Consider the following 26,869-nt stretch of genomic DNA (forward strand, 5'->3'; position numbering starts at 1 on the left):
ACTGCCCTAACATTCACTTATACCCAGTGCTGAGTTGCAGTATGATGCCTTTTTCCCCCTCAGCAGTCTTAAAATTTCACAGCCTCAGATGCAGTAATCCCAAAGTATTGAATAATAAAATTGACATCATCTGGGAGCTTGTAAGAAATGTAGAATCTTGGGCACTATCCCAAATCTACTGAATCATAAACTACATTTTCAATAAGGTCCCAGGAGATTCATTTGCAAATTAATGTTTGAGGAGCATAGATCTAATGGAAGAAATATAATCAGAAAGAAGTCAACTACCGATTGTTCAGTGTAGAATTATTTATAACGGGGAAATTTTTAAAGCAAATAGACAATGATTAAATAGATTATGGCATATCCATAGTATGGACTATTATGCAGCCAGTAAAAATCATGTTTCAAAATGTTTAAATGACAAAGCTTTTGCTAACAATATAATGTTAAACTTAAAAAGCAAGTACAAAGCTGAATTTGATACCAAACACATGCAGGCTGTGTATGTACACATACAAAAAGGCCCGTAGAAAACACGCTATCCTGTATCGCTGTGTGAGAGAACCACAGGTGACTTGTGTTCTTACATTTGTATGTCTGAAATGTTTCATGGTAAGTAGGCATTACTCTGACAGAGTAATACTGTTTACATTAGTTTTTTGTGGTTTTTTTTTTTTTTTTTTTTTTTTTTTAATTATAAGAATGAGGAGGATGGAAAGGATTTGCAAGTATTGCACTCTCTGGGCTCCTGTTCAGATGCAGCTAAATAGGAAAACAAGCTGCTGGAAGAACATCACCTCTACTTCCACCCACTCAATTGGGATAGAGTTCAAAGTCACTTCTAATATATTAAATTTAACATCAAACACAAATCTGCTTTTCTGTGTCCTTAAGCCCACCATCAGAGATGGAGAACAATGTCGACAGCACAAGGCTGAGGTTGCTCTTACCATTAGTACTTGAAAGATCCTCTTCATGGGGATGGAAACTATTTAGAAGAGAAATCAGCCAGGGCCAAATGCTGAAAATGAAAGTGATAGTGCACATTTTATTTTCACACAAGAGAAACCAGAACACTAATAAGCCATGAAAGTGTTATCTTGAGGACCTAGACTTCATGCATTTTTCTCCTTGCTTCAGCATTTTAAAGACTGTATGACTCCTAAAACATATTTTCAAAGATGTCTAGATGAAAGATACCCCAGAGTGTTAAATTTCCATGACATACTACTGCAGATGTTTCCCAGGCACCTTCATTTGTCACTCTAAAACCAATAGTTCCTAAGAACTGTCAGAATTATTCTGAGTAGAGATTAGAGAGAAAATGGCGATGACCAAAATACTCTATGCTTAAAACAAACAGATATCTCAAATTGGGCGTTACTATAAGGCAACACAAAACAGGTTATGTATAGAAAATAATGGAAAGAAGTAAAAAATCTCTTCCTTTTAATTCCTAAACAAAAAACTGGAGCATACTGTAGTGGATAAGAAACAAACTGGTTTTATCTCCATTTCACTTTGGAATGTGAAAAATGCCACTTCCCCAGGATGGCAACCAAGGACAGGGGGAACAAAAAGTCAGAAATCCTTAAGATTGTGCCTCACATGAAGAATTCAAACAAATAAAGGGAAAGCATATAAAGAGGTCTTCAGTTCAATTTCCAAAGAGTGGGTGGGAAATACAGCCTTCCATTGTTCAAATGTTGTGTTTTCTAAGGTGGTTTCAGCATATCTTTGAATATCAAACAAACAAAGCACAAAAGCTGACAAGAAACTCTAAGATACTCACTACTGTCTTTCATCCACCACCGCCTCCTGGAAGACCCTGGGTCTGAGTCTCAGCCAGTCCATGGAGACCTTGACTGCAGGAAGGGGATAGGCATTGTGGGATTCCTCCTGAGACTTGTTCTGGAGAGGACACTTGCACAGGATGCCAAGAAAAGACACTCAAAAGAAAAAACGTATACAGAAAGCATAAGATATTTGAAACTGTGTTATCAGTCTCTCAGCTTCTTTCTAAAAGGGCATTTTCTTTCCCCAGTTAAAAATTGTTACAGATACACTGACGATGGATGTCAGCAGATAAGGAACAGAATTTAGAGTACGGGCCTCTTGATTCAATATTAAGACATACAAGACACTTCTTTATATAGCACTAATGCTTTATGATGAAAAGGCCAAAGAAGATGGAACAGAAAGTTAAAACGATTTAATACTTACTAAAGAGGGCCAGCAATTGTGTCCAACACAGCTGCTCATCTTGGCTGTAACTATGCTGTTCTGTTTCATTGCTAAAGTCACGAAGGTGATGAAGTTGAAACAGGTTAATGACAGTGACGTGAACTAACTGCTGAGAGTTGAAAGCTTTTTGAAAGAGCAGCCTCTGTAAAAGAAGATAGGGAACACTGCATATACTATTATCGAGAACAGGAGCCATCTTCAACACAAGAATTAAACTGTCTGAATTTAGAGCCACATGGGTTACAGTAAATTATAGATAAGTAAACTTTCACTTTTAATCTCAGTATTTTAATCGAGTCTAATGTGGTCTGATGTTTCTCATGCTGACCATTCATCTTGAAAAAAATTAACCCAGACACCACTGAACTGTTTTCCACAAGTTTTCGGTATCCATCAATAAATTCACATGCCTTCCATCCATTAGAAGCTGTTTTATAAGAGATGCATACACACTAAAATTATCAAATTGGGACCAATGACTAAAAAGTACATGCATACAGTGAGAAACAAAATTTCAAATAAAGAGACTCAAAACACATGTTTTTGAACTCTTGGTACATAATGTATGACTTCCAAAATTTATTATAAAATTTACTCTTTCAAAGGCCTGACATACGTAAAGAAGCTTACTTATAAATGAGGTACATAGCAAGAACATACTTTGGAACACAGGGCAAATGATATCTAAAGCCATCATTAATATATTACAGGTACTTCTACAAATTATCACACTGACACTTCCCCCTATAAGGAAGGTACATCCATGACCTTCATTATCAACTTCTTTTACTTAATAACCATGTGTTCACAAAGACCTGCTAACCAGCACTATAAGGAAGAATTCACCTCTATGCACTCAGCTGGTGGCCTCACCAGCTCCTAACAAAGTTGATAACAAAGATGACATCCTGGCTTCACCCCACATTTTAGCTACAGCCAACCTGTCTCTGTCCCCAAGGAAAATTAGTGCAGACAATGGGGACTCACTGCCTTATGGTGGGAAACAGATACAGAATAAGATCTATAATTCATTAGCAAGACCTTTCATATGATCATTGGAGAAAAACACAATTCCATTCCACTTTAACTCTACTCTCCCTATCAGATCTCTCAGCCTCCTTGCCATCTGTCACTCCCATATATAAATCTAGAATGCTCACTTCTTTCTCAAAGGCCTTAAGCATTTTCCTTTCCTTTCCTGAAAATGTCTTGAAATCCTAGCTCTTCTCCAAAATCCTCCCACAAAATTTTCAATCTCTGCATCCAGCCTTTACACAAATGCATGATACTGGCATAAAATGAGAATATTAATTTGTATTTTTCAAAAAGCATTTTTTCTTACTATTACAATATAGCAATGTGGCGTTCATTTTAGAAGGAAATGTCCTACGTTACAGAATCCTAACCCTTTAAAGGGCTTTCTAGTGTAGGCACAGAAGCATTGATGCATATGGTGTACCCTGGTAATAGCAAATGTAAGATTAAGTTCATAAGGGCACAGACTTTGTCTTGTTCTCTCCTCTCTATCTCCAAAGGCCTAGAAAAGTGCACAGCACACAACAGGTACTCAATAAATACTTAGTGAAGGAATAATTCACACCTTTGGAAGTCAATGTGTAATTATTCAATTGTACTTTTATAAAACTTAGATTGTACTGAAGTAAGCAGAGTCTTCCCTGGACAAAATCAGATAGGAACAGACATATTGCTACTGAAAGATACTTTCAACAGCAATTGAGGAAAACACTGAATTAAATACCATTAATAAACAGCATACATTTGACAGATACAAAAAGCCTTATATCTCAGTTCCTAAATTCCAGGCCTTTTAATCCTTCAATGAACCTCAACTTGGTAAATGTTTCTTAGTAGCTAAAGATTGCTAGTTAGACAGATATACTGAAGTTTACATTGTTATCTACAAACTAGAGGCCCGGTGCACAAATTTGTGCACGGGTGGGGTCTGGCCGGCTGGCCCTGATTGGGGCTGATCACAGAGGGCCGGCCAGGGGGAGGGGATGCGGGAGGTTGGCTGGCCGGCCGGGATTGGGATGGGTGGGGGGGTCGGGGCCGGCTGGGAGGAGGGGCCGTGGGTAGGCAGTCCTGCTCCCTGGTCAAACTACCCGTCAAACCCCTAGTTGAGGGGACAATTTGCATATTAGCCTTTTATTAAATAGGATACTTTAAAATACTTTTGAATATTTACTCAACTATGCTAAAATTTCACTCCACAATGTTCTTCTGACATTTTAGTACTGGGTAAATTTTAAAATAGATCTGCCTCATCCTGTGTTTAATTTTAGAGTGTAGGAATGATACTTCGCAATTGCCCACACACTCCCACCAGAACTTCACATACAGAATTATATATTTGAAGAGAATATTAGTGTTTGAGGTTGAACCAAATGCAAAACCGACTAAACTCTAGACTAGAATAACTTACATGGAGAGGATTTCATTAAGGTAGGTTCCACACCCTCCCCATTTGGGGAGTGTATCTTTCATAGAACAAGAGAGCGAGAAGTAATCTCAAGAGGTCATCTTGTCCAATCCCGATACATAACAGGACTACATCTACACCATCCAAGAAGATAGCTATCAATCTGACTTTTAAGTTCTCAAAAGAAAGTCCTCAGCAACACCCTACATATCTCTACTCAAATTCTAAGATTGAATTTTAGTTCTGACTCCAGGAAAGACAAAGATATGTTATCTTAAAATAATCTTTCAGATATCTGAAAACCTAAAATGAAGCTATTGAGACTTGTTTGCTCTTTCCAGGCTGAATAGCGGAGGGCATTACAAAGCAAGTTGTTGCTTTCATGCACCCCCCTCTATAAATCATGGACTAAGTCTACATATGCCACCACTAAGAGATGCAGAAAACTGCAAGGGACTCTTATTTTAGAAGCTTATTTTAAAACAAACTATTTCTATTATAGTTATTTACTATACTCTCTTGCACACAAAAAGTATCAACTATGCCTGGCTGATGTGGCTCAGTGGTTGAGTGTTGACCTATGAACCAGGAGGTGGTTGTTCAATTTCAGGTCGGGGCACATGCCTGAGCTGTGGGCTAGATCCCCAATGGGGGCAGTGTTAGGAGGCAGCCGGATCAATGATTCTCTCTTGTCATTGCTGTTTCTATATCTTTCTCCCTCTTCCTTCCTCTCTGAAATCAATTAACTTGTATACTTTATGTAAAAGTATCAACTAAAAATTGATTATCTGTAAAAACCATTTCACATTTATTACATTTGGCTAATTTATGTCTCTAAATTAAGTTCGACAATCTCTGAATTGTGACTTTTATAATATTTGTAAAACTATAAAGAAGTTATAGACCAGTGGTCACCAATCTTTCAGACCTTATGGACCACCAGTGGTCCGCAGACCACCGGTTGGCAAGTGCTGTTATAGACAATTCCAAAATGTAAAGATACCCAGAAGTAACCAAAAAATAAAAAATGCTCATTGAGAATGTCTTGTTTAATGTTGATCCCAGGGACTAAAACAGTGACAGGTATACAACAATCAAATATTTGTTGAATAAATTAAAAATAAAGTTAATACTTAATTTTGACTCCTTTCACATTTTACCCATCATACACTACATTTAAACTGCTAATTTAATATACTAACCTAACCCAAGATAATTTTCACATATGTAACTAGAAATAATTGAGTAAAATAATTGAATGAAATTTCTTATTCCTTTCCTTCAAACTACCACAAATCTTGATGGATCAAAATACAAGAGAAATGAGCTTGATTTGCAGAATGGGAATATCTATAAAGGAGGTAACAAAACCGTAGCTAAAAATATCTAATCCATCAAAAGCAGTGCTTTCCAAACTGAGAAAAAAATGTGCTTGGTCTGAGAAAGGAGGAGTTGTTTCTTTCCACTTGGATACTTTTTGCCAAACTGCAGCTACTTATTAGCTCATTGTTGTTGCATGTATTTCTTTGTATAAACGGCACCTTAGTTTAAATAAAGAGGATGCTGTATGCAAAACTTTCATATTTAATTTCAAAGTTAATTTTTACCAACAGTTCACAGTTAAGTAATGGAGTGAAAACTGGGAGTCATCTTCCTCCAAATCTTACACTTATTTAAACAAGACAATAAATTCTCTGGTTTTGAAATCTAACCTTAAACTGTTCTTCCAATTTTTCTCGAAGAGGGCTCAACTTTTCCAAGCTCTTACTCAGGTACACATGGCCGTGGAACTTAATAAAGGCTTTGATGAAGTCAGAAACACCCCACTTGGTTTTCACCTCATCCCGGCTGAAATGAAAGAAAAACTTCCATGAATCTTAAGCAGCAAAATGGCTAAAATCTCTTAAAGGCGGCTTCAGTTTGCAAAGATACAATGTTTGAACACCTAGAGAGGATTCTGCACCTGACTTTCAAATGTGACACCCACAGGTAGAGGCAGTAATCAGCAGCCTGTACTCCTCTACTGGGAACAAATCAGTTGTTGATTGGTCGAAATTTGGTAAAAACTACATACAAAACTATTATTTACTATCGTTTATAAATCAGGCAAGTATAAGAGAAGCATAGGCAACTGGCCATTATTTCTTATATGCCTAAATTTGAGGGGTGAAGTCTACCAGGTTACACTAAGTCCTCTTGGGAAAGTCAGCCCTACCTTTCCAGTGCTTTAGAAAGTGCTTTCTGTAGATTTGTGGAGGCAGCTGGGAAAGGGAACTTCACAGCAATGCTTCTGCAGTAGTAGAAAATTGTGGTCAGATGGTCTCCCTTGGAAGAAGCTAAGATAGCCAACTGATTGTAAGGCTGACCTAGAGGAGAAAGTCAAAATTCTAAAGTAACTAAAGATGCACCAAGTTTTGCTATCAGAAAACAAATTATCAGTTTTCAAGCCTTTAAATTAATAGGGTGGAGTATTGGATAAAGTAAATATCATGACCACCTCATTACAAATAGGCATAACGTAAACCACCACACCTCAGCAATGAAACATAAAATGTTTAGGTTAAAAAGCCACATAATTACGGTGGACAGCACAGTAAGTTCAAATACAACTGATAGGGCTAGGTAGTAAATATGTTTTGTTTTGGGGAGTCAGAGTCTCTATTACAACTACCCGGCTCTGCCACTGCAGTGGGGAAGCAGCCACAGACAACACGAAACAGTTTGCAGACTACCATCCCTGCTTGAGGCTCCCTCAAGGGCTCCTTTTAGAATCTGGAGGAATTTTAATGTGGCTTAACAAGAATGACTTATATCATCACACATCTGTTATAATTTCTCTACTTCAAGAATCACTGCTAACACATATTTCAGGGGCCATCAAAATACAAGAACACTACCTTTTAGATAATGGGATAATTTTCCTAGGACCAAAATGGTGGTATTAAAGAGAATTAATCTATAAGTAATTATGGAAGTCAGAGTTGTTGAAATAATTTTAGATCATATTAGGGGATATTCTATTTATACTGCTTTAATTTACAACAGTTATTTTAGAAATTTCATTTCCAGTTATATAGAATGTACACTTAAAAGAGAAAATATGATAATCAATACCAAAACTCCTAAAACATGCAAGATAAGCCTTCAGTTATTTACCATACTGTTGTATTGAATGAAGTGTCACTGTCCACCAGTTGACAGGAGAGACTCACTCACCATTAGAGGGGACAAGCTGAGCTGCGTGCCTATAGTAGGACTCTGCCTGGCTGGTCTGGTTTCTGTATCGAGCTGTGAGGAGGAAGAAGAAAATGTAGTTTAAAGACAAACAAACAAATAAAGCAGTAACTAGGGTAATATTTCCAAAACAGGCTATTGTTTTAAATTCTAAAGATAACAAACACATTAAAATTGATTTAAGAGCATTAAAGATAGAAAAAGACTTTAAAACAAATTAACTATAGGATTATGTGTGAAGTGTCCATCCAGCCTTCCCTATTTGGGACATTCAGCATGTAACCAATTTTAAAGCTTACCTAGCCCCCACTTTCAGGTCCTCCAGTGTCATGCATCACCAGCTCTCACTACGGACTATGCTGGTGACCTGGAGCCGGCCAAGAAGGGGTGAGTTATATGGCACTTAAAAACAAAACAAAACAAAAAACACTATACAAGATGATCTGAAAATTATGTATTTCTTTCAATTATTTATAAAGTGATTTTGAAAAATGCCTCATACCTACTGCAATATTAAGTATGTGTGTGCAAAGAATACACTGACAGCAAAACAACCTATATACACTATTCCTTGAATCTTCCTGCAGAACTTGGTTCTTACTTTGATGTGACCCCTCATGGAGTTAGTGACTTATGACATCAAGAAATCTACAATCTTTGAACTTAAAGCAGTAATGTTCTCAATTCCCTGTTATTTGAGGACAGCAAACATAATCCTATAGTTAATTTGTTTTACAACCATTTTTTTAGGTCACCTTAAAGGAATGAACAAGAAATAAGTTACATAACATTCCCAGATTTAAATATATATAAAATGGAATACAAATTTAACTGTTAAAAGGAAACAGAAATGAGCTTTTAATGCACTGGCAGGAAGGAAAGAAGGCAATCTGGTTTCAGAAGGTATAAATTCATAAACCTCACAATTCCAAGAGTACAGACTTAATTTAGAAAATATTATGGCACCACTTTGAAAAGTTTAGCTTTGATTACATTTTTGCTATTTATCATTTGCCTACATCTGCACAAATCTGAATAAAATTTAAATCTTAATATGAAAGTTACTTCCTTCAAGATCCCTTGCCAATGTCAAAACAATGAGAAAATCTAAGTACCTTAAAATATATTTTATAGTTTCCTCTTAAGACCATCTAAATTGTGTATGCATGCTCAGTTTACAGGGAAATGGAGCTTCCCTCTATGACCACACCAAAGAAAAGGATAAATGTATTATAAATGTATGATTAATTCCTTCACACCAAAGGCTCACCAATGTCTCCAAGGTGCACGAGGCAGTGCTGGCAGATATAGGAGCAGGAGCTGGACTGTGGCTTCACTATGGCGCTGGTATGCGTCTGTTTATGGCTGATAATTCCCAACTGGGAAGACTTCACACGGCATGGTAAATCTACGTTAAACACTGTACACAGTTCTTGTAATAACTGAAAGGAAAACATAGCAAGATTTAGTATTAAGTCAGACTTGGCAAGTTAGAAGTGCTCTACAGTAAAACTTGTATACTTCAACATATGTATTTAATATCGCATACTGCTCAGACCTAAGCAAGGACTTCAAGAAAATTTTATGGTAACCTTTCTTTTCTTTCTTTTTTTTTAACAATCATTTCTTTTTTAATAGGAGCAAATAACAACAGCAACAGTAATACTGTATTATACATGATACAATCATTTATTTTCATTTTCCCTTGTACGTATGGTAAAAACCTTCATATGGTAATTAGAAGCATTCATTACAAATCATCTCTCTTGAATTTTCAAGTAAGTATTCGAGCAATCTAGGATGTGCATCTAAAAGGAATGGCAGCATTTTTTAAAAAAAGACTTCAGTGCCTGGACAGTGTAGCTCAATGGTTAAACATTGACCCACGAACCAAGAGGCCCCCAGTTGGATTCCCAGTCAGGGCACATGACCAGGTTAGGGGCTAGATACCCAGTAAGGGGTGTGCAGGAAGCAGCCGATTGATACTGTTTCTCTCTTATTGATGTTTCTATCTATCCCTCCCCCTTCCTCTCTCTAAAAATCAATAAAAAACATATTTTTTAAAAAAAGACTTTAGCCAAACTCATTCAAAGGAGTCCACACGTGCTATACCTGCTTTCTCAATTCCTATTCATTCCTTAATCCATTATGATCTGGCTTCTTATGGTATACAATTTGGGGCATTGTTATTCACTTGAGATTATAGGCGATCAACTGGATGGCCCACATAGTGGTTACACAAAGTGGGTGCTTGTGTTTTGTTTTTTAAATATATTTCTATTGATTTCAGAGAGGAAGGAAGAAGGAGAGATAGAAACATCAATGGAGAGAGAGAACCACTGATCGGCTGCCTCCTGCATGCCCCCTACTGGGGATCAAGCCTGCAACCCAGGCACATGCCCTTGACTGGAATCGAACCCGGGACCCTTCAGTACACAGGCCAACGCTCTATCCACTGAGCCAAACCAGCCAGGGCCACAAAGTGTTTATATAAACAACAAGATGTGTACAAAGAGAATTCTAGAAAAATTGGTATACATTGTAGAACTCACCTGAGTATAGAAGCCACTAGCTGCCTCTAGGAACAGAGAGAGGTTTGCCTGAACTTCACTCCGATTCGGGTTTGCTCGATTCTTTGCCTGGCCTTGTAGTGTTGTGATCTGATTCTTAAAGGCATGATTCCAGCTGAAAACAAAATGTAATTCTATTTGTATAGCAGTGACTCACTGGGCAGACACTGGTCCCCCTGAGAACAAGAAAGAACTGTTTGTTATAATTATAACACACTAGATAGTAAACCTGCATTAAAGATAGTGACTTAATTAAACAACTTTAGGCTCCCTTTGAACAAGACTAGACACGCAGTAGAATCCAACTGGCCTTAGTAAACACTTAACCAAATATTTGAATAATCAGATTGTGGCTTTAGTTATTATTCTTTTAGAGCTACTACAGTTAGAGCCTATTTAGGGATCCCAGTACAAAATCAGAACTACAGTGGGAACACCAAAGTAAAAATAAGCTATTAACAAATTTGCATACATTGTGCCAAAAATAATTGAGTGTACCCTAACAAGTGACATATAAAGAGGGGGGAAAAGTTTTGTAAATATTAAGCTATATCCCTTATTTCCCTAAAATCTATTACTCAGAGTTCTATTTCTAATTAATAGTTTGTTTCTCTTGGGGTTGTTTTCTTCAAAACTTGAAATATAAGGTCATTTTTTTACATTTTAATTTTAGCTATTTAAAAATAAGAAACAACACAATGCTGAAATACAGCATACCAAAATCCTGTTATAAAATGCCTTTCATTAATCGAGTTGTTTAGAGAATCATTTTAAATTCAGTTATGGTGAAATACAGCCACCTTCTAACTTGGAAATCACATGAGGGGGGAAAAACAGAACTAGGATGAAGGGATGATATTACTGGCTTGATTCAAGGAAGCAAACAGATAAAGGGTTTACAATCTACCTGGAAAATACCTAACTCTTATCAATGTCAACTTTTAAGACTCTAGAGCACCGGGGTTTTTTAATGATTTATGAGGTCAATCATTCCCTTAGAATTTGTGATGACATCTTATCCTTGATTCTAATATCATAGATATAGATTTTGAGTGGTTGTGATTAAGCTCTATTGCTAGATCTCAAAAAATCTTCACTGCAACTTGGGGAAATGGGCATTAATAAATAGAATGTTCTTAACTGATTTTAATTTTTTCATCAGGCCAATGTCCTTGTTTCAATTTAAAAGGTAAGGCCTTCCACAAAAGGCATTTATTTACTCACTTGGGAATCTGGTCATCTGCCATTTCACCCCTCATAGAAAGAACGAGCAACCATTGAGCGACAGCCTGGTCGGTTGCTCAACGGTTGAGCATTTGACCTATGAACCAAGAGGTCACCGGTTCGATTCCTGGTCAGAGCACATGCCAGGGTTTTGGGCTCAAACCCTAGTAGGGGGTGTGCAGGAGGCAGCCAATCGATGTTTCTCTCTCATTGATGTTTTTGTCTCTTTCTTCCTTTCCCTTTTTCTCTCTCTAAAATCAATAAAAACGTATTTTTTTAAAAATGCATGGAGATAGCCTAAATATACAAAATCTTTCTTTAATCTTATTAAGAGGGGGAAAAAGGAAATACCTATTTATTTTATGAAATGCCCTAAAGATCTTAATAAGAGTCAATTCGGAACATCTCTCTTGCCACCTAAGACTCTATGCGAAGGTAATACCAATGGTCAAATATCACCCCTCCCCCCCAAAATCAAAAGTACTATAAATTTTTCTTTTTTATTTTCATTGAAAAAGCTTACTCTGAGAGAGGTTAAAAAGAAACAACCAAATTGTTCTTTTCTATCCTAAAGTCTTGGTGAGATCCTTGATCTCAACAGGGACATCCCAAATGATAATACTTACAGATCCTGTTCTACTTTCTTGTCTAAAGCGTATTCCAAATCAGTAACTAGCATTTTTTGGTACAGGTCCTGCAGAGCCTGCCTGGATGTCCAGACCTCAGCTGGACCCAGCTTAGAATCTGAATAACAAAACAAAAACAGAACAGTAGACAGGTAAATAGAGAGTTAAGACCATTGTATCACACCAATGATTCCTTCCCCTCCCCATTCCCCAAAGTAAAAACCTGCTGTAAGTACAAGTATATACCATAGGTTGCTGAAGTTTTATACGACTGCATTTCAAATGACTTCCCCCTTTTGACTAATGACTAAATCTGTATGCTTCTGTATTTGTCTTTTAGCTTTAAAATAATACCATGAAATGAAAAAGGCTAAAAAAAAAAAAAAAAAAAAAAAAAGAATGGTATGCCCTTTGTTTTGGGCTTGGATGTCTACGTATTCATATCACAGGAAGCCATATCCCTCACACTAGCCACCCTCTTTGAAATGATGGACTGCCAAGTTGGTCTGTTTACTCTCACAACTATACTTCTCTTTGTCCAAAGCAGCTTTTTAAAAACATTTTTTAATCATTCTCACAATTGTCCTTATGAAATCTTCATATCAGCTCATAATCCAGCAGCTGTTTGGGCGTTCTGCTGTTCCTCCTACTCTATACATGTCAATCCAATAAAACCAGGATAGTGAGCATTATTTTAACGATTGGTAGGATGCTTGCCAAGACACTTGTGAGCAATCCATACTTGCTATTTAATGTAAATGAGGACAGACAGTGATTAAATTGCTCAAGAGCCCAAATGAGACATTGCAAAATGAAATCACAAAGTCAGGCTATTACTATACAAAATTTCAAATTGAGGCCATATTGTCTGCCAGAGTCCTAAAAGGCACATTAGCCTTCCCGATAAGTAGGCTTATGAGTGCAATAATTGACAGTGAGCTGCCTCAGTAGAACTTAATAATGGACTTTTCAATATATATTTCCAACTGCCTGTTAGGCTGTCTGGCTGCATTTAATATTTTGCTGCTGTGCAATGGCATAATCTTCACTCTTGTTTTTAGGTCTGCTATTAGTTTCTATAGCCACCATAATCCTATTCTACAAGAAGAATCTTCTGGATATTTGAGTTAATCCTCACAAGAGTTTGTTGGCTACTAAAAAAAAAAAAAAATTAGGGTCTAATATCGGCTTCCTGCTCTTATTAAGTGCTTAATGGTTAAATCAATAATATTTATACATTTTTTCAGCTCTGCTTCAATTTGTCAATGGCAGGGAAATGATTGGAAAGGGTAATTAAATCTCATCTATCAAAGAGACTACTATTTAAATGAATAGACTTAATATCTTACTGGGCAGGCATTCTTACTAAGGGTATTTAATACTTAAGATTGTACTTATAATGCTATCACAAGAGCATAACACAGTAGCTCAGAGTTGAAACTGATATCCACAGTATGGGAAATGATGACACTTATGTTAACAATAGGAAGAACTGAAGTACTATACTAAGTAAACCTATAACAAGTGTTTGGAACTTTTTTCTTCTTTTTCCCTTGAACAAGATGACAATGAGATTACCCACAAATTCTTAGAGAACATTAACCTATAATTCTACAAATTGAGAACAAGACATCGAAACAGTCCATTTCCTTTTCATTATAAATTTTGGCAGATATGCTGATTATCACAATAGTTTAACTCTTCTTTGTGGGTTTCATTGCAGAACTAAATTCCTCAAAATTAAAACAAGGTCCATTATCACATATTTCTCTTACATTTTTGGATGGCGTATGCTATTATGGAGAGCATACTTATCACTAGAGTATTCCCCTATTTCTTTATTTTGGGGTTAGAGTCATCTGCTCTGTTTAGTGACTAAGTCCAGTTATTTTTTTCAAAAACGCCTTGGCTATTATCCAAAATAAAAAAGATAAGGGATAAAAAAGGAATGTGGTGAGGCAGCTCACTCAACTTCAAACATGTCAGCAGTTTTCCTGCAAATATTTTTCTGAAGGTTTACCTATTATTCCAATTTGAGGAATTATAAATAGGAAGATAAGAACCTAATACCATAGGATATTAGTGTTTATACGGTACTAGAGGCCCAGTGCACGAATTCGTGCACCAGTGGGGTCCCTCGGCCTGGCCTGCAGGATCAGGTCGAAACCAGCTCTCTGACTACCCCTGAGGGGTCCCAGATTGGGAGAGGGTGCAGGCCAGGCCAAGGGACCCCACCGGTGCACGACTGGGGCCAGGGAGGAATGCGGGAGGTTGGCCAGTGGGGGGGAGAGGGAGGACTGTGGGAGGGTTCCAGGGCGTGTCCAGCCCCTGATCTACCAGACCCCAGCAGTAAGTTAACCTACTTGTTGGAGCATCTTTCCCCTGGTGGTCAGTGCATGTCATAGCAACCAGTTGACTGTCTGCCCCCAGTGGTCAGTGCACATCATAGCGAGCAGCTGAGTGGCCTTAGCATAACATTAGCATATTACACTTTGATTGGTTGAATGGATGACTGGACACTTAGCATATTAGGCTTTTTTTATATAGGATGTGAATTTTTTTCTGTATGTCTGAAATCATTGATAAATAGTTCATAAAAAATAAATGATTCTATGCAGTAAATTAGGTAATATTCAATCCTTTGTAGTACAGCTAATATAAAATTCTTGACTGGTCATCATCTAAGTAAGAATTCAAAATATAAAAAAATAAATATTTAAAGCAAATAAGTGCTATAAGTCATAAAGATCCCTTTGCTTAATTTAATGGTATAAAGTAAGTTCTGGAAAACAAAGGAGCAGCCACTACCTGTCATGTCAGCCTTCAGGACTTCTGCCTGCCTAAAAAGAAAAAAGAGAAGAGCAGTTAGAAACAAAGCAGGTGTACCCAGCAGAAATTAACACTACGAGTTCACAGTTAAGTGAGCTCATCTACTGCAATAAGGATGTAAGCAGCTCTATTTGTGGCACTGCAAACAGTCCCTCTGCTTTCTCATCCAGAGTAGCACTAGGTCGTGGCAAATTGATGCCATGACTTAAAAGTTTACAGGTCATCATAAACTCTTTTATTGAGTCCACTTTCTTGCTGTTTGCATATAAATCAGATAGATTTAAGATAACATTAAATGACAGTCATAAATAAAAATTTGCCCTCAATGTGTGGGGCCACGAAATCTTGTTTCTCAATTCACTAGCCACTGTAACTATTTCAAATATCCATTCCCCTCAGGCTGCTGAGTCCTGTCCCATTCCTTAGCCCAGGGGTGGGCAAACTTTTTGACTCGAGGGCCACAATGGGTTCTTAAACTGGACCGGAAGGACGGAACAAAAGCATGGATGGAGTATTTGTGTGAACTAATATAAATTCAAAGTAAACATCATTACATAAAAGGGTACGGTCTTTTTTTTTTTTTTAGTTTTATTCATTTCTAACGGGCCGGATCCAGCGGGCCATAGTTTGCCCACGGCTGCCTTAGCCTCAACTCTTTTCAGCAAAGGGTAAACCTGTACCTCAGGAAAAACAATACCCAGTTACTAAGAACTACATTCACAAAGCCCTCTTCTTCCTTCCTCTTGTTAAAACATTAGATGACTGCACCTCTTGTTTAATACCAGTAATTCCACCTAAGTATGCTCTTTCCAGCCTTTCATATGGTTACTCCCTCTCCTCTTTCAATAATTTTAAAACTTCCTTCTATTGAATATTTCCTTCTCTTAAGAATTTAAACATGCACAACAAGTCTCCCACAGATTTTAAAACCTTATGTCCCATATTCTCCTCTAAACTGCTGTTTCATTTCTCTCTCCCAAATTCTTCAAGAATTGCTGGATTCAAGAATCCAAAACTGAACTCATGACCTAGCTCAGTGATGGTGAACCTTTTGAGCTCGGCGTATCAGCATTCTGAAAAACCCTAACTGAACTCTGGTGCCGTGTCACATATAGAAATTTTTTGATATTTGCAACCATAGTAAAACAAAGATTTATATTTTTGATATTTATTTTATATATTTAAATGCCATTTAACAAAGAAAAATCAACCCGTGTGTCACCTGACACGCGTGTCATAGGTTCGCCATCACTGACCTAGCTCCACCTCATCCCTGGTTCTCTTTTTAGTGTTTTTTACCTGAGTAAATGTACCACAGCGTTTTAGTTGTGAAAGGCAGATAGATGCCTGGGAGTCACCCATCACAAAATCCTCCAAATCCCCGATAATCTATCAACTTCAGAGAATTTTACCTGCTAACTATACCGTGAATCTGCTGGCTTCCCTTTACCTCCTCCTCAGCCATTCAATCAAGTTACAACCATCCTGGAGAACTCAAAGGCACCTACCTAAGTGTTTTCTCCATTTCATTCTTGTCCCGTTTCATTCTGTTCTCCCCACTGCTGTCAGAGGGATCTTTTATAATGTAAAGCTGATCTTATCAACTACTTATTTAAAATTCATTTAATAATTTCCACTGCTCTCAGGTTAAAAACAATCATTAAAGTGTCCTACAACCTTCTATGTGCTCTACTTCTACCATGACTCTCTTCTCTCCCTCATCTCTGTGCTTAGTCCTTGGACATGTGGTTAGTATAGTAGGTGTGCTCTGCTCCCTTCAGACTCTCAGGGCATAGCATACCTCCTCACCATTTGTCTGGTTCCATACTAGTACTCATCTTTGGCTTCCTCAGAAAGCCTTACCTGAACCCTACATAGATATTCTTGTCCTATGCTCTCGAAGCACTGGTTATTTTTTCCTTCATAGTACGCATCAGATTTTAAGAATGCTCACCATCACAAGCCCTATGCCTACTAGCACAGCTGCCTAGCACACAGTGGGCATTCAATAAATATTTTGTAAGTGAAGAAAGGGAAAAAAAATAAATCACTTCATATACTCTATTTAAGCAGGTAAGTACATAAACTTAAGAGATTTCCATTTCTAAAAATAAAATATGACATAAAGCCAGAGAATATTCAGAGATTCTAAAAAATTTACTAAAATTATTCATTTACATAATTTATTAGGTATTTAATATCAATTATGAATTTTAGTTTTATCAAAATGTAACATAAACCTTTTTATTTTCTTAGCCTTTAAAAAGACAGGTTTTTTAAAATTACATTTTCAAACAATGGAATCATAATACAGGGCTATAGTGTTAACCACATATGAGAACTATCAGTATAAATAGACAATACTAAATAAACAGCTACACTTAGTCCTAAAATATAACATCACATCAAATTTCTTTATCCACACAGCCTAGCTTCACTATTTGCTTTGGATATTAAACTTTTGCCATTAAAACTTTTTTCTCCACAGGTGGTTGGCTTATGCCCTAACAAAATACATATCCTATCCCTATGACTGTCACAATAGCCTCCTCTCCTCCCCCTGAAACCCCATAGGAGTACTAATTTATGAACTTTATACTGAAAAGGTTGGTGCTAATTATGAATTAGCACTGAAAAGGATGATGTATTTTACTATACTTCCATATGTTAGCTAAAAGTTCATACATGTACAAGATAACTTATACTTAGGATCATGTGCCTAAAGGTTGCTTTTTCATTCCAAACAAGATTTGCTTGTAAAGATGAACAATATCATTTCAGTATGCTAACAACTTCCAGTCAAACAAAGATTATATTGAACATATATAACAAGAACTATTTACAAATAATCTGCTTCTCTTATAGGCTGTCAGTAAAAGGAGATCTATAATTCCAAGAGATGCTGATCCAGGCTTCCAGTGAACTTCACACTATATTTTTATATAATGTAATCTGTCCAAGGAGAACTGTAAAAGTAAAAAATTCAAGCACTAACAAAAGTGAGAACATGGTATAAAACTCTGATGTAAATGTTAAAATCATTCTGAAATCCCAGGAATTCTGATTCCTCAGTTGACAAGAGTAGAGGTTCTCACTCTGTGCAGAGTTCTTTACTAGGTTCTAGAAGAGACACAAGCTAATGACTAAAATAGTCTTGCTAAACTGAAATGATGAAAAGAAAGCTTAATGAAAAAATATAGCCCCCCTCGGAGATAGCTACTATTAATTTCCAATCTATAAACAAAGAAACTGAAGCTCTGAAATGTAAAACAAATTTGTCCAGCATCACAAAGCAATTAGGCACAATTAAGTGTAATCTAGTTATTTGTGACACCAAAGTCCAAGTTACTTCTATTTCTTTCAAATTAGAATAAAAATTCTGTAACATAAAAAGCTGACATAGACTTATCTAGTTTCAGTTTTGTACTGTCAACTAAACACTAACATTTAAGTCAACTAGCTTATATGAAAACTAGAGGCCCAATGCATGAAATCCGTGCAAAAGTAAGCCTTCTTTCCCCCAGCTGCCAGCACCAGCTTTCCTCTGGCACCTGGGACCCGGGCTTTCCTCCGGCTGCCGTCAGCTGGCACCCCGAGATCAGGGCTTCCCTCACAGCCCCGGCTTCATCCAGGATGTCTGGTCTAACTAGCATATTATGCTTTTATTATTATAGATATCTATTCACATTAGGAAATAAATATCTAAGTTTTAATCAGAAGAACTACAAGTAAAACTCATATTCTAGTGCAGTCGTCAGCCTTGGGTGAAAGTTGCATCTATTTCACCCTGCATCTATTTTTTGTAAATAAATGTTACTGGAACATAGCCCTGTCCATTCATTTACATACTGTCTATGGCTGCTTTCTGCTACAAGGGCAGAATTGAGTAGTGGAGACAAAGACCAAACGGCCCACCAAGCCTAAAACATTTATCTGGCCCGTCACAGAAAAAGTTTGCCTCTCCTGCTCTAGGGATTACTTGATAAAAGTTTGCCTCTCCTGCTCTAGAGAAGTAAGATATCTGTAAGTTCCCACACCAAATAGTTTTCCTACACGAGGAATCATCAATAATAGCTTCCTCAGAGCAAAGAAATCTTTTTATTAGTTAATATTGTAATCCTGTGGCAAAGAGAACTGTTAAAAAAGTATATAATAGTTCAGAAAGTTAGTGTTTACAGGCCATGTCATATTTTTTATTAAATTAATTTGCGAATTGTTTTTTGTTGTTGTGTTTTTTTAAAAATATATTTTAATTGATGCCAGAGAAGGTGGGGGGATGAAGGGAGGGAGAAACATCAATGATGAGAATCATTAGTTGGCTGCCTCCTACATGCCACTGGGGATCGAGCCCAACCAGGTTAGGTTTATATACTACTAGAGGCCCGGTGCACAATTCATGCACCAGTGGGGTCCCTCTGCCTGGCCTATGGGATCAGGCCGAAATCAGCTCTCTGACATCCCCCAAGGGGTCCCAGATTGTGAGAGGGCGCAGGCCAGGCCAAGGGATCCCACCAGTGCACCATCAGGGCCAGGAGAGGGACACGGGAGGTTGGCCAGCCCGGGAGGACCACGGGAGGGCTCCAGGGTATGTCCGGTTCCTCTTGTTCAGTCTCGATCGGCCAGACCCTAGCAGCAAGCTAATCTATCAGTCGAAGTGTCTGCGCCCTGGTGGTAAGTGCATGTCATAGCGAGTGGTTGAGCAGCCTTAGCATATCATTAGCATATTATGCTTTGATTGTTGAACAGACAACCAGACACTTAACATATTAGGCTTTTATCATATAGGATTATCCACTTATTCTTCCTTTTTACTGTGTACCAAATATATCCATTTAGGCAGGTGAGAAAAAAGGTTAAACTAAGAATTGTTTATATCACAAGTATTAGTTTTCTTTTTTTACAGTGCATAATATACAAGAAACCAAGTCAACAGATATGTGATCTTATACCAACTTTCATAAAGATTAGCACAAAATTGGTTATTTGATTATATTTTACTTTATAAAGAAAAAAGTACTACACCTCAATTGACCAACTGCTCTTGCTAAAAACCAATATTGTTAAAGACTAATATTACAGTTAATAGCCTATAGCCAATGCTTAAAGAGGTAAAAGTTTCACCCTGGCTGGTTTGGCTCAATGGGTAGAGGGTTGGCCTGCAGACTGAGGTGTCCGGGTTCAATTCTGGTCAAGGGCACATGCCCGGGTTGCAGGCTTGATCCCTAGGAAGGGGTGTGCAGGAGGCAGCTGATCAATGATTCTTTCTCCCTCTCCCTTCCTCTTTGAAATCAATAAAAATAGATATAAAAATAGGTAAAAGTTTTAAAATGTTTTTCTCTTGGTAGAATTTGTGGCAACTAGAGTTCCTTTATATTCTTACTTTAAGCTGAAGGAATCAATAAAGAAAATGAGTAAACCAAGAATCTAAGAGTTAAAATCATCATGCCTTCAATAATTTTTAAAATAGCATTATTAAATAGTTATAAAATACTAGAGGCCTGGTGCATGACATTTGTGCACAGGTAGGGTCCGTAGGCCTGGTGGTCAGCGCACATCATAGCAAGCGATTGAACTCCCGATCTCCCAGTTGAACTCCCGAGGAGACAATTTGTATATTAGGCTTTTATATATATATAGATAAAGCTTTCAAAATACTCAATATATTGTCTCAATTTGTAAACAATACGGGAAATTAAGCACATATACTAAGAAAAAGACATTAAAAACTAAATAAAATCTGAAACATTCAGTGATAACCAAATATGTTGAGTGTTAACAATGTGAAACAATACTCTTGGAGATATGATCATCGAGATCTATAAATACACTTAATGCAATCTAATGTACTAGGTACTGAAATAGCTAACGCTATGAATAGCACTTACTATCACCAGACACTGTTCTAAGTGTAATCCACTTAGAACATAAAGTAATCATTTAATCCACACTGAACTATTATTGCCATCTTTATAGCTCAAGAAATGCAAGGAGATAGAGGTTAAATAACATGTCCAAGGTCATCAAGTTAGAAAGTATATAATACAGATAGCATTTGAATTCAGTTTGGTTCCAAAGGCGAATTCCTAACCATTGTATCACAGTCCCTTTTCTTATACAAGATTATAAGAAAAAAATCTAGAATGTTTGCTAGTAATAGCTCATAGAACTGGAGCTTTCAATAGCATTTTATAACCATTTTTAAAAATGTCACTAAAGGAAAAACACTAAAATTAATGGTTATCTTCTTTGACAAATACCTTGATTATACAGAGCACTTATATAACAATGCAAGGTAACATAGGATAACAACATATTATTAAGACACATATTAAGATTCTCAGTTTAAAAATAGAAGATAGTTTCAAATCAGGGGTAGATACAATGAAGATTCCTCTACCTGAACTCTCAACCCCCTTTTCTCCTATGAGCAGATCATAGAAATATAAGCCAACATCCTCTAAACTCACAATTGCTAAAGAAAGGTGAATAATCCTCTTTTGTTTGGGAAGGCAAGGCTAGACTATTTTTTAAAATTTAAATAAAAGCCATAGTTTTATTTCAAGTTAATTTATTTACTTAATTCCATACAGTACTAAGGAGTATTTGAGATAATAAGTATTCGTAATTTACCATCATAAGCATAATAACCTAATCATAATTACTTGTGCTAAAAAAATAGGCCAAACATTATCAAGTATGTTCATACACTCAGGTATACAGCATACATAATCTACAGATCTCTAACAGCGGTTCTCAACCTGTGGGTCGCGACCCCTGAAAATACATCCTGCATATCAGATGTTTATATTACGATTCATAACAGTAGCAAAATTACAGTTATGAAGTAGCAACAAAAATAATTTTATGGTTGGGGGTCACCACAACATGAGGAACTGTATTAAAGAGTAGGAGCATTAGGAGGGTTGAGAACCACTGCATCTAAGACATCAAATCTCATGGATTAATCAGAAAAAATAAACTGTATTGCTGCCCCGGCCAGTTTTGCTCAGTGGATAGAGCGTCGGCCTGTGGACTGAAGGGTCCCAGGTTCGATTCCGGTCAAGGGCATGTACCTTGGTTGTGGGCACATCCCTAGTGGGGGGTGTGTAGGAGTCAGCTGATCAATGTTTCTCTCTCACTGATATTTCTAACTCTCTATCCCTCTCCCTTCCTCTCTGTAAAAAAATCAATAAAAATATATGTTAATAATATAAATTGTATTGCTGATATACTGTTGAATTTCATAGAAAAGAACATATAGGGAAAATGTTGCTCCTAAAGGAGCTTTTCTCAGTAAAAGGTAATAAAAATACTAACTTGCTTTCTCTCTATGGCACTTTATAGTTTGTCATGAATTTTCTAATCTCCTGACACTCCAATACTCTACAACATTCAATCTATAATCTATATTATTTAAAAACATTTAACTAGTTTAATTAAGGACCTATTCTGGTCTGGAAATTTCACAGGATGAGAAGGAAGTATACTTCCAGGCAGAGGAAGTAGCACAACAATAAAAGGGGCGGGGGAGGGGGGGCTAGTAAAGCAGGTAGACACAAAGCAGAAGGCTACAGGGGGTGAGCTAGAGAGTCAAGGCAGACAGCAGATTGTGAGGCCTTGCATGACATATTAAGGAGCTCAGATTCTGTCTTTCAGCTAATACAGTGGTTCCCAACATGGGCGCATGCCTCACAGAGAGGCGATTTGATTTGGGGGGGGGGGCGGCAATTCAAGAATGAGTTATTAAGAGTGAATTGTTTGTATTTCTATGGTTCTAGGGGCCTCATATACAGTATATAAATATATATTGTGACATATTTATGCACTTCAGTTCTCTATTATATGTTTTGAAACTTTATTTGCTATCTTTTCATGTCACTTCATATTATTATTTTTTTTTAAACAATTTCTTTTTATATATATACAAGAGGCCCAGTGCATGGATTCATGCACCAGTGGGGTCCCTTGGCCTGGCCTGGGGGGATCAACATCCTGAGGGGTTCTGGATTGCAAGTGGGCGCAGGCCAGGCTGAGGGACCCCACCGGTGTAGATGCATATAAGATCTTTGGTTAATCTCTTACCCCCTCCCCTCATCCCTCTGAGATTCATCAGTCTGTTCCATGTTTCCATGACTGTGCATTGAGCGTCTGCCCCCAGGTGGTCAGTGCGTTCATAGCTAACGGTCGAATGGTCGGACAGTCGCTTAGGCGTGTGTGTGTGTGTGTGTGTGTGTGTGTGTGTGTGTATTTTGTGTTTTTTTTTTCATTGATTTCAGAGAGGAAGGAAGAGGAGAGAGAGCTAAAAACACCAACGATGAGAGAGATTCATCGATCGGCTGACGCCTGCATGTCCCCACCGGAGATCAAGCCCACAACCCTGGCATGCGCCCTGGACTGGAATCAAACCTGGGACCCTTCAGTCCACAAGCCAACGCTCTATCCACTGAGCCAACCCAGCTAGGACAATTTCTTAGTGATTTTTTCCGTAGTTCTTCAACTGTCCTTCCGCTCTTTTATTTTACTCTTTCATGGATGCCATGTTTTGTGTATTTGGAAGCTTGTTTAGACCAAGTTAATGGCCTTTTAGGCTTCCTCCACATGAATAGGAGTTCACTTTTTGAATAATAAGAATTATATGTCACAGAGGGAGAGGGGGGGAGAGGCATCAGGACTTTAGAGATGCTTAGGTGGGGCATGGCGAAAAAAAGGTTGGGAACCACTTAATAGGAAACCAGTACTAGGTTTTAGGCAGGGGCATAGCATTATCAGAATTGCATTTTTAAAAGTTTCCAACAGGATACATGGAAGATAGATTTTCAAAGGGTAAGACTAGAAGGAAGACTACAGATGTATGGAAAAACTTCAAAATAAAAATATATCTAGAAGTAAAATCAGCAGAAGAAACAGTCTAAAATCATTCCTAGATTGGAGAGCTGGTGGTATGAATCTGGGAATGATTTTAGACTGTTTCTAAAATGTGGAAAAGGTGGAGCTGTGTAAGCAGGCACTTAGAATGTCAAATACAGGGAAGACGACGGCAAGACTAGAGATACAGCACTGGGGTGATCAGCACATTGATGGTAAATAAAACCATGAGAGTAAATGTTAATAGCCCAGAAAGGCAAAGGGATGGAGCTAGCTCCCTATCTTCATTGTTAAGGGGCAGATGAAAGAAAGAGCCCATGAAGAACAAGAAGAAACTGTCAAATACATATATGAGGGCAAGAGAAGAGTGGTGTGTGGAAAATAAGATAAAAAGAAGTCAACAAAATAAAAGCAGTGGAAAAGTACTATAAGGACTGGAAAGTGTTGGATTCAGTGAAATACGGGTCCAACAATAGCTTTGCCAGAAAAAACATCAAACTGAAGGGGGTTGAGGAACAAATGGGAGGGAGAAGTTTAAGTCAATTCTTAAGTTGACTTAAACCAGTACTAAGTTTAAGGAAAGGTTGAAGATATAAGAAAATGAGAACAAAATTGATAGAGCATGGTTCTGGAAGAGATAAAGGACATGAGAATGTCCTTTTTTAAAAAAAAAATATATTTTATTGATTTTTTACAGAGAGGAAGGGAGAGGGATAGAGTTAGAAACATCGATGAGAGAGAAACATCAATCAGCCGCCTCCTGCACACCCCCCACTCGGGATGTGCTCGCAACCAAGGTACATGCCCCTGACTGGAATCGAACCTGGGACCCTTGAGTCCGCAGGCCAATGATCCATCCACTGAGCCAAACCGGTTAGGGCGAGAATGTCCTTAATAAGGCTAGAAGCGAGAACAGGCTTTGAAAAAGAGGCAGGATGAATTAGAGGAAGGTAAGGTTAGACAGAAATATGCTAGGAGAATTTGGGAGTATGGGGTGGAGAAATGTCCTACATGTGTCGCTGTCATGGTATCAACTTCTAGGGGCAACTATCAATTCTCACTTAAAAGCCACACCTCTGAAATCAAGCACCTTCACATATTCTGTCATTATCACTGGTACAAGCTACTGGGACAAGTTACTACTCACCGTGTGGTTAGAGAGGGCTTCTCTATCTGCACACTGACTGCATCCATGCTGACAAACAGAACCACGAGCTGATGCTCCCTACACTCAAATGAACTGCTACACATGTAACCCAAAATGTAGGAAGGATAATCTACAAGACGAAGCACATGTCCTTAAGCTTATCATAAATATTCAGACATACATAAACACACAGATTTCTTAAATTTAATTTAGTAAATGTTTTGAAAACTTCCTTGGAGTATAAGATACAAATGCTCATGAGAAAGTAAACATGCGCCAAAGTTCTTAATGAAATCACATAAGTAAAAAAAATATGTCTTTAGCACTTCCCACTCCCATCTTGGCTAATACCAAATGCTTCAGAAAGTCTCTAATTCTTCTATTAGTGTTCATAGAATAGTACTTTAGAATAAGAGTACTTTAAAATACACCCATCTCTAAAAGGAACACAAACATGTAAAAACCCTTGTAATTTTTAGCCTACCTAATATTACTTGATTTCAGATGCTCCTCTGATTTCAAGTTTCCAGTCCTCATCTGGGACTTAAATGAAACGTTTCCTCCCACTATCTGCAAGAGCATCCAATTTCTCATAAGGTAGAATGGTTTTAAGACATTCTAGATAGAGGAGAGGAGGAAAATATGAGTTAACCCATAATAGAGAACTACATGATGAAAATTAAATTATTTTCTCTTTATTTGAAATGATTTCATGTCAAAGGTAAAGAATAGCAAAGCTTTTTTCCTTTTTAAATTTAGTTTCTTAAAAAACACATTTTCAAATTGTTCTGTGTATTTCTAGCATTTTGGTTTTAGATAAAAATGTGATCCTAGATTTTTTTTTATTTTAGATTTAAAAAAAAATCTCCCTCTGTGTCTAAAGCAGAGTGATCTCTACAGAACAGATACCAGTTACCCAGCAGGGTTCTTGTAGTACCAAGGTGAGAGTGCCCTGTGGAACACAGGAGCAGATGGTTGGTCCAAGCAGGACTGCTTACTGAAGGAAAAACATGTAAAGCAAGTAAACCACAGGTTTAATTACTTAAAAAAAAAAAACAACCCACCACAACAACATGTAAAGCAATTACAGGAGGTATGAATAATGCTTAAATCCTAAGATCAGCTGGTAATGGCAGATTTTTAAATTTTCATTTACTGAACAATGATTTGGTAATTTCTATGAGCTAGATACACTAATAATCAATTATAGAATAAAAGACAAAGTTATTCATACTTTTAAAACAATAAACACTAGTCTTAAGAGAAATTTCAAGCATACAAGAGGTTTATGTGGATTTTATCTCCACACTTCGGAAGTATGTATCAGATTGCCTGTGACTTCAGTTGTACTTTGGTGAAAAAGACTGACAGAAAATAACTTATGACAAAACCCAAGCTCTTTAACAGAGTATGTAAGGTCCCACAACTCCCCACTTTATACTTTATGACCCAATAAAACTAAATTAGTTTTTTAGTTCCTTGCTTATTCATGCTTTTTCACTCAATCTGCCCATTTCCCTTCCTGTCAGGTTAACCCCTTCTTATACTTTAAGATTCAGCAACTTCAGTAAGGGGCCTTGGCTTAGCCAAGCACTCCCAGTGCCTCTTAATGCCCACTTGTATTACTGTATGCACTATAATGAAGTTACTTGTTTACACATTTCCTCCTCTAGAGACTGTCCCATTC

General features: G+C 37.4%; 1 protein-coding gene across 7 annotated transcripts in view; it reads right to left on the reverse strand.

The window, feature by feature from the left end:
* Positions 1 to 26,869, reverse strand: part of SMG7 (SMG7 nonsense mediated mRNA decay factor) — a 56,006-nt gene that overhangs the window by 13,593 nt on the left and 15,544 nt on the right. For 4 of the 7 annotated variants that reach the window (XM_036343605.1, XM_036343601.1, XM_036343604.1 and 1 more), the window contains exons 1-11: positions 25,667 to 25,791; positions 15,150 to 15,181; positions 12,342 to 12,459; positions 10,474 to 10,606; positions 9,192 to 9,363; positions 7,904 to 7,975; positions 6,903 to 7,053; positions 6,400 to 6,535; positions 2,227 to 2,389; positions 1,796 to 1,952; positions 954 to 1,024 (exon numbers count right to left, since the gene is read on the reverse strand). In XM_036343605.1, coding sequence (XP_036199498.1) covers positions 954 to 1,024; positions 1,796 to 1,952; positions 2,227 to 2,389; positions 6,400 to 6,535; positions 6,903 to 7,053; positions 7,904 to 7,975; positions 9,192 to 9,363; positions 10,474 to 10,606; positions 12,342 to 12,459; positions 15,150 to 15,181; positions 25,667 to 25,776 — 1,315 coding nt within the window. In that variant the 5' untranslated portion in view covers positions 25,777 to 25,791. Of the gene's footprint in view, positions 1 to 953; positions 1,025 to 1,795; positions 1,953 to 2,226; positions 2,390 to 6,399; positions 6,536 to 6,902; positions 7,054 to 7,903; positions 7,976 to 9,191; positions 9,364 to 10,473; positions 10,607 to 12,341; positions 12,460 to 15,149; positions 15,182 to 25,666; positions 25,801 to 26,869 lie in introns of those variants that run through there. The other 3 variants (XM_036343599.1, XM_036343600.1, XM_036343603.1) reach the window with 3 other exon arrangements.

Source organism: Myotis myotis, unplaced genomic scaffold, assembly GCF_014108235.1.
Source record: "Myotis myotis isolate mMyoMyo1 unplaced genomic scaffold, mMyoMyo1.p scaffold_m19_p_18, whole genome shotgun sequence".
Taxonomy (NCBI): Eukaryota; Metazoa; Chordata; class Mammalia; order Chiroptera; family Vespertilionidae; genus Myotis; species Myotis myotis.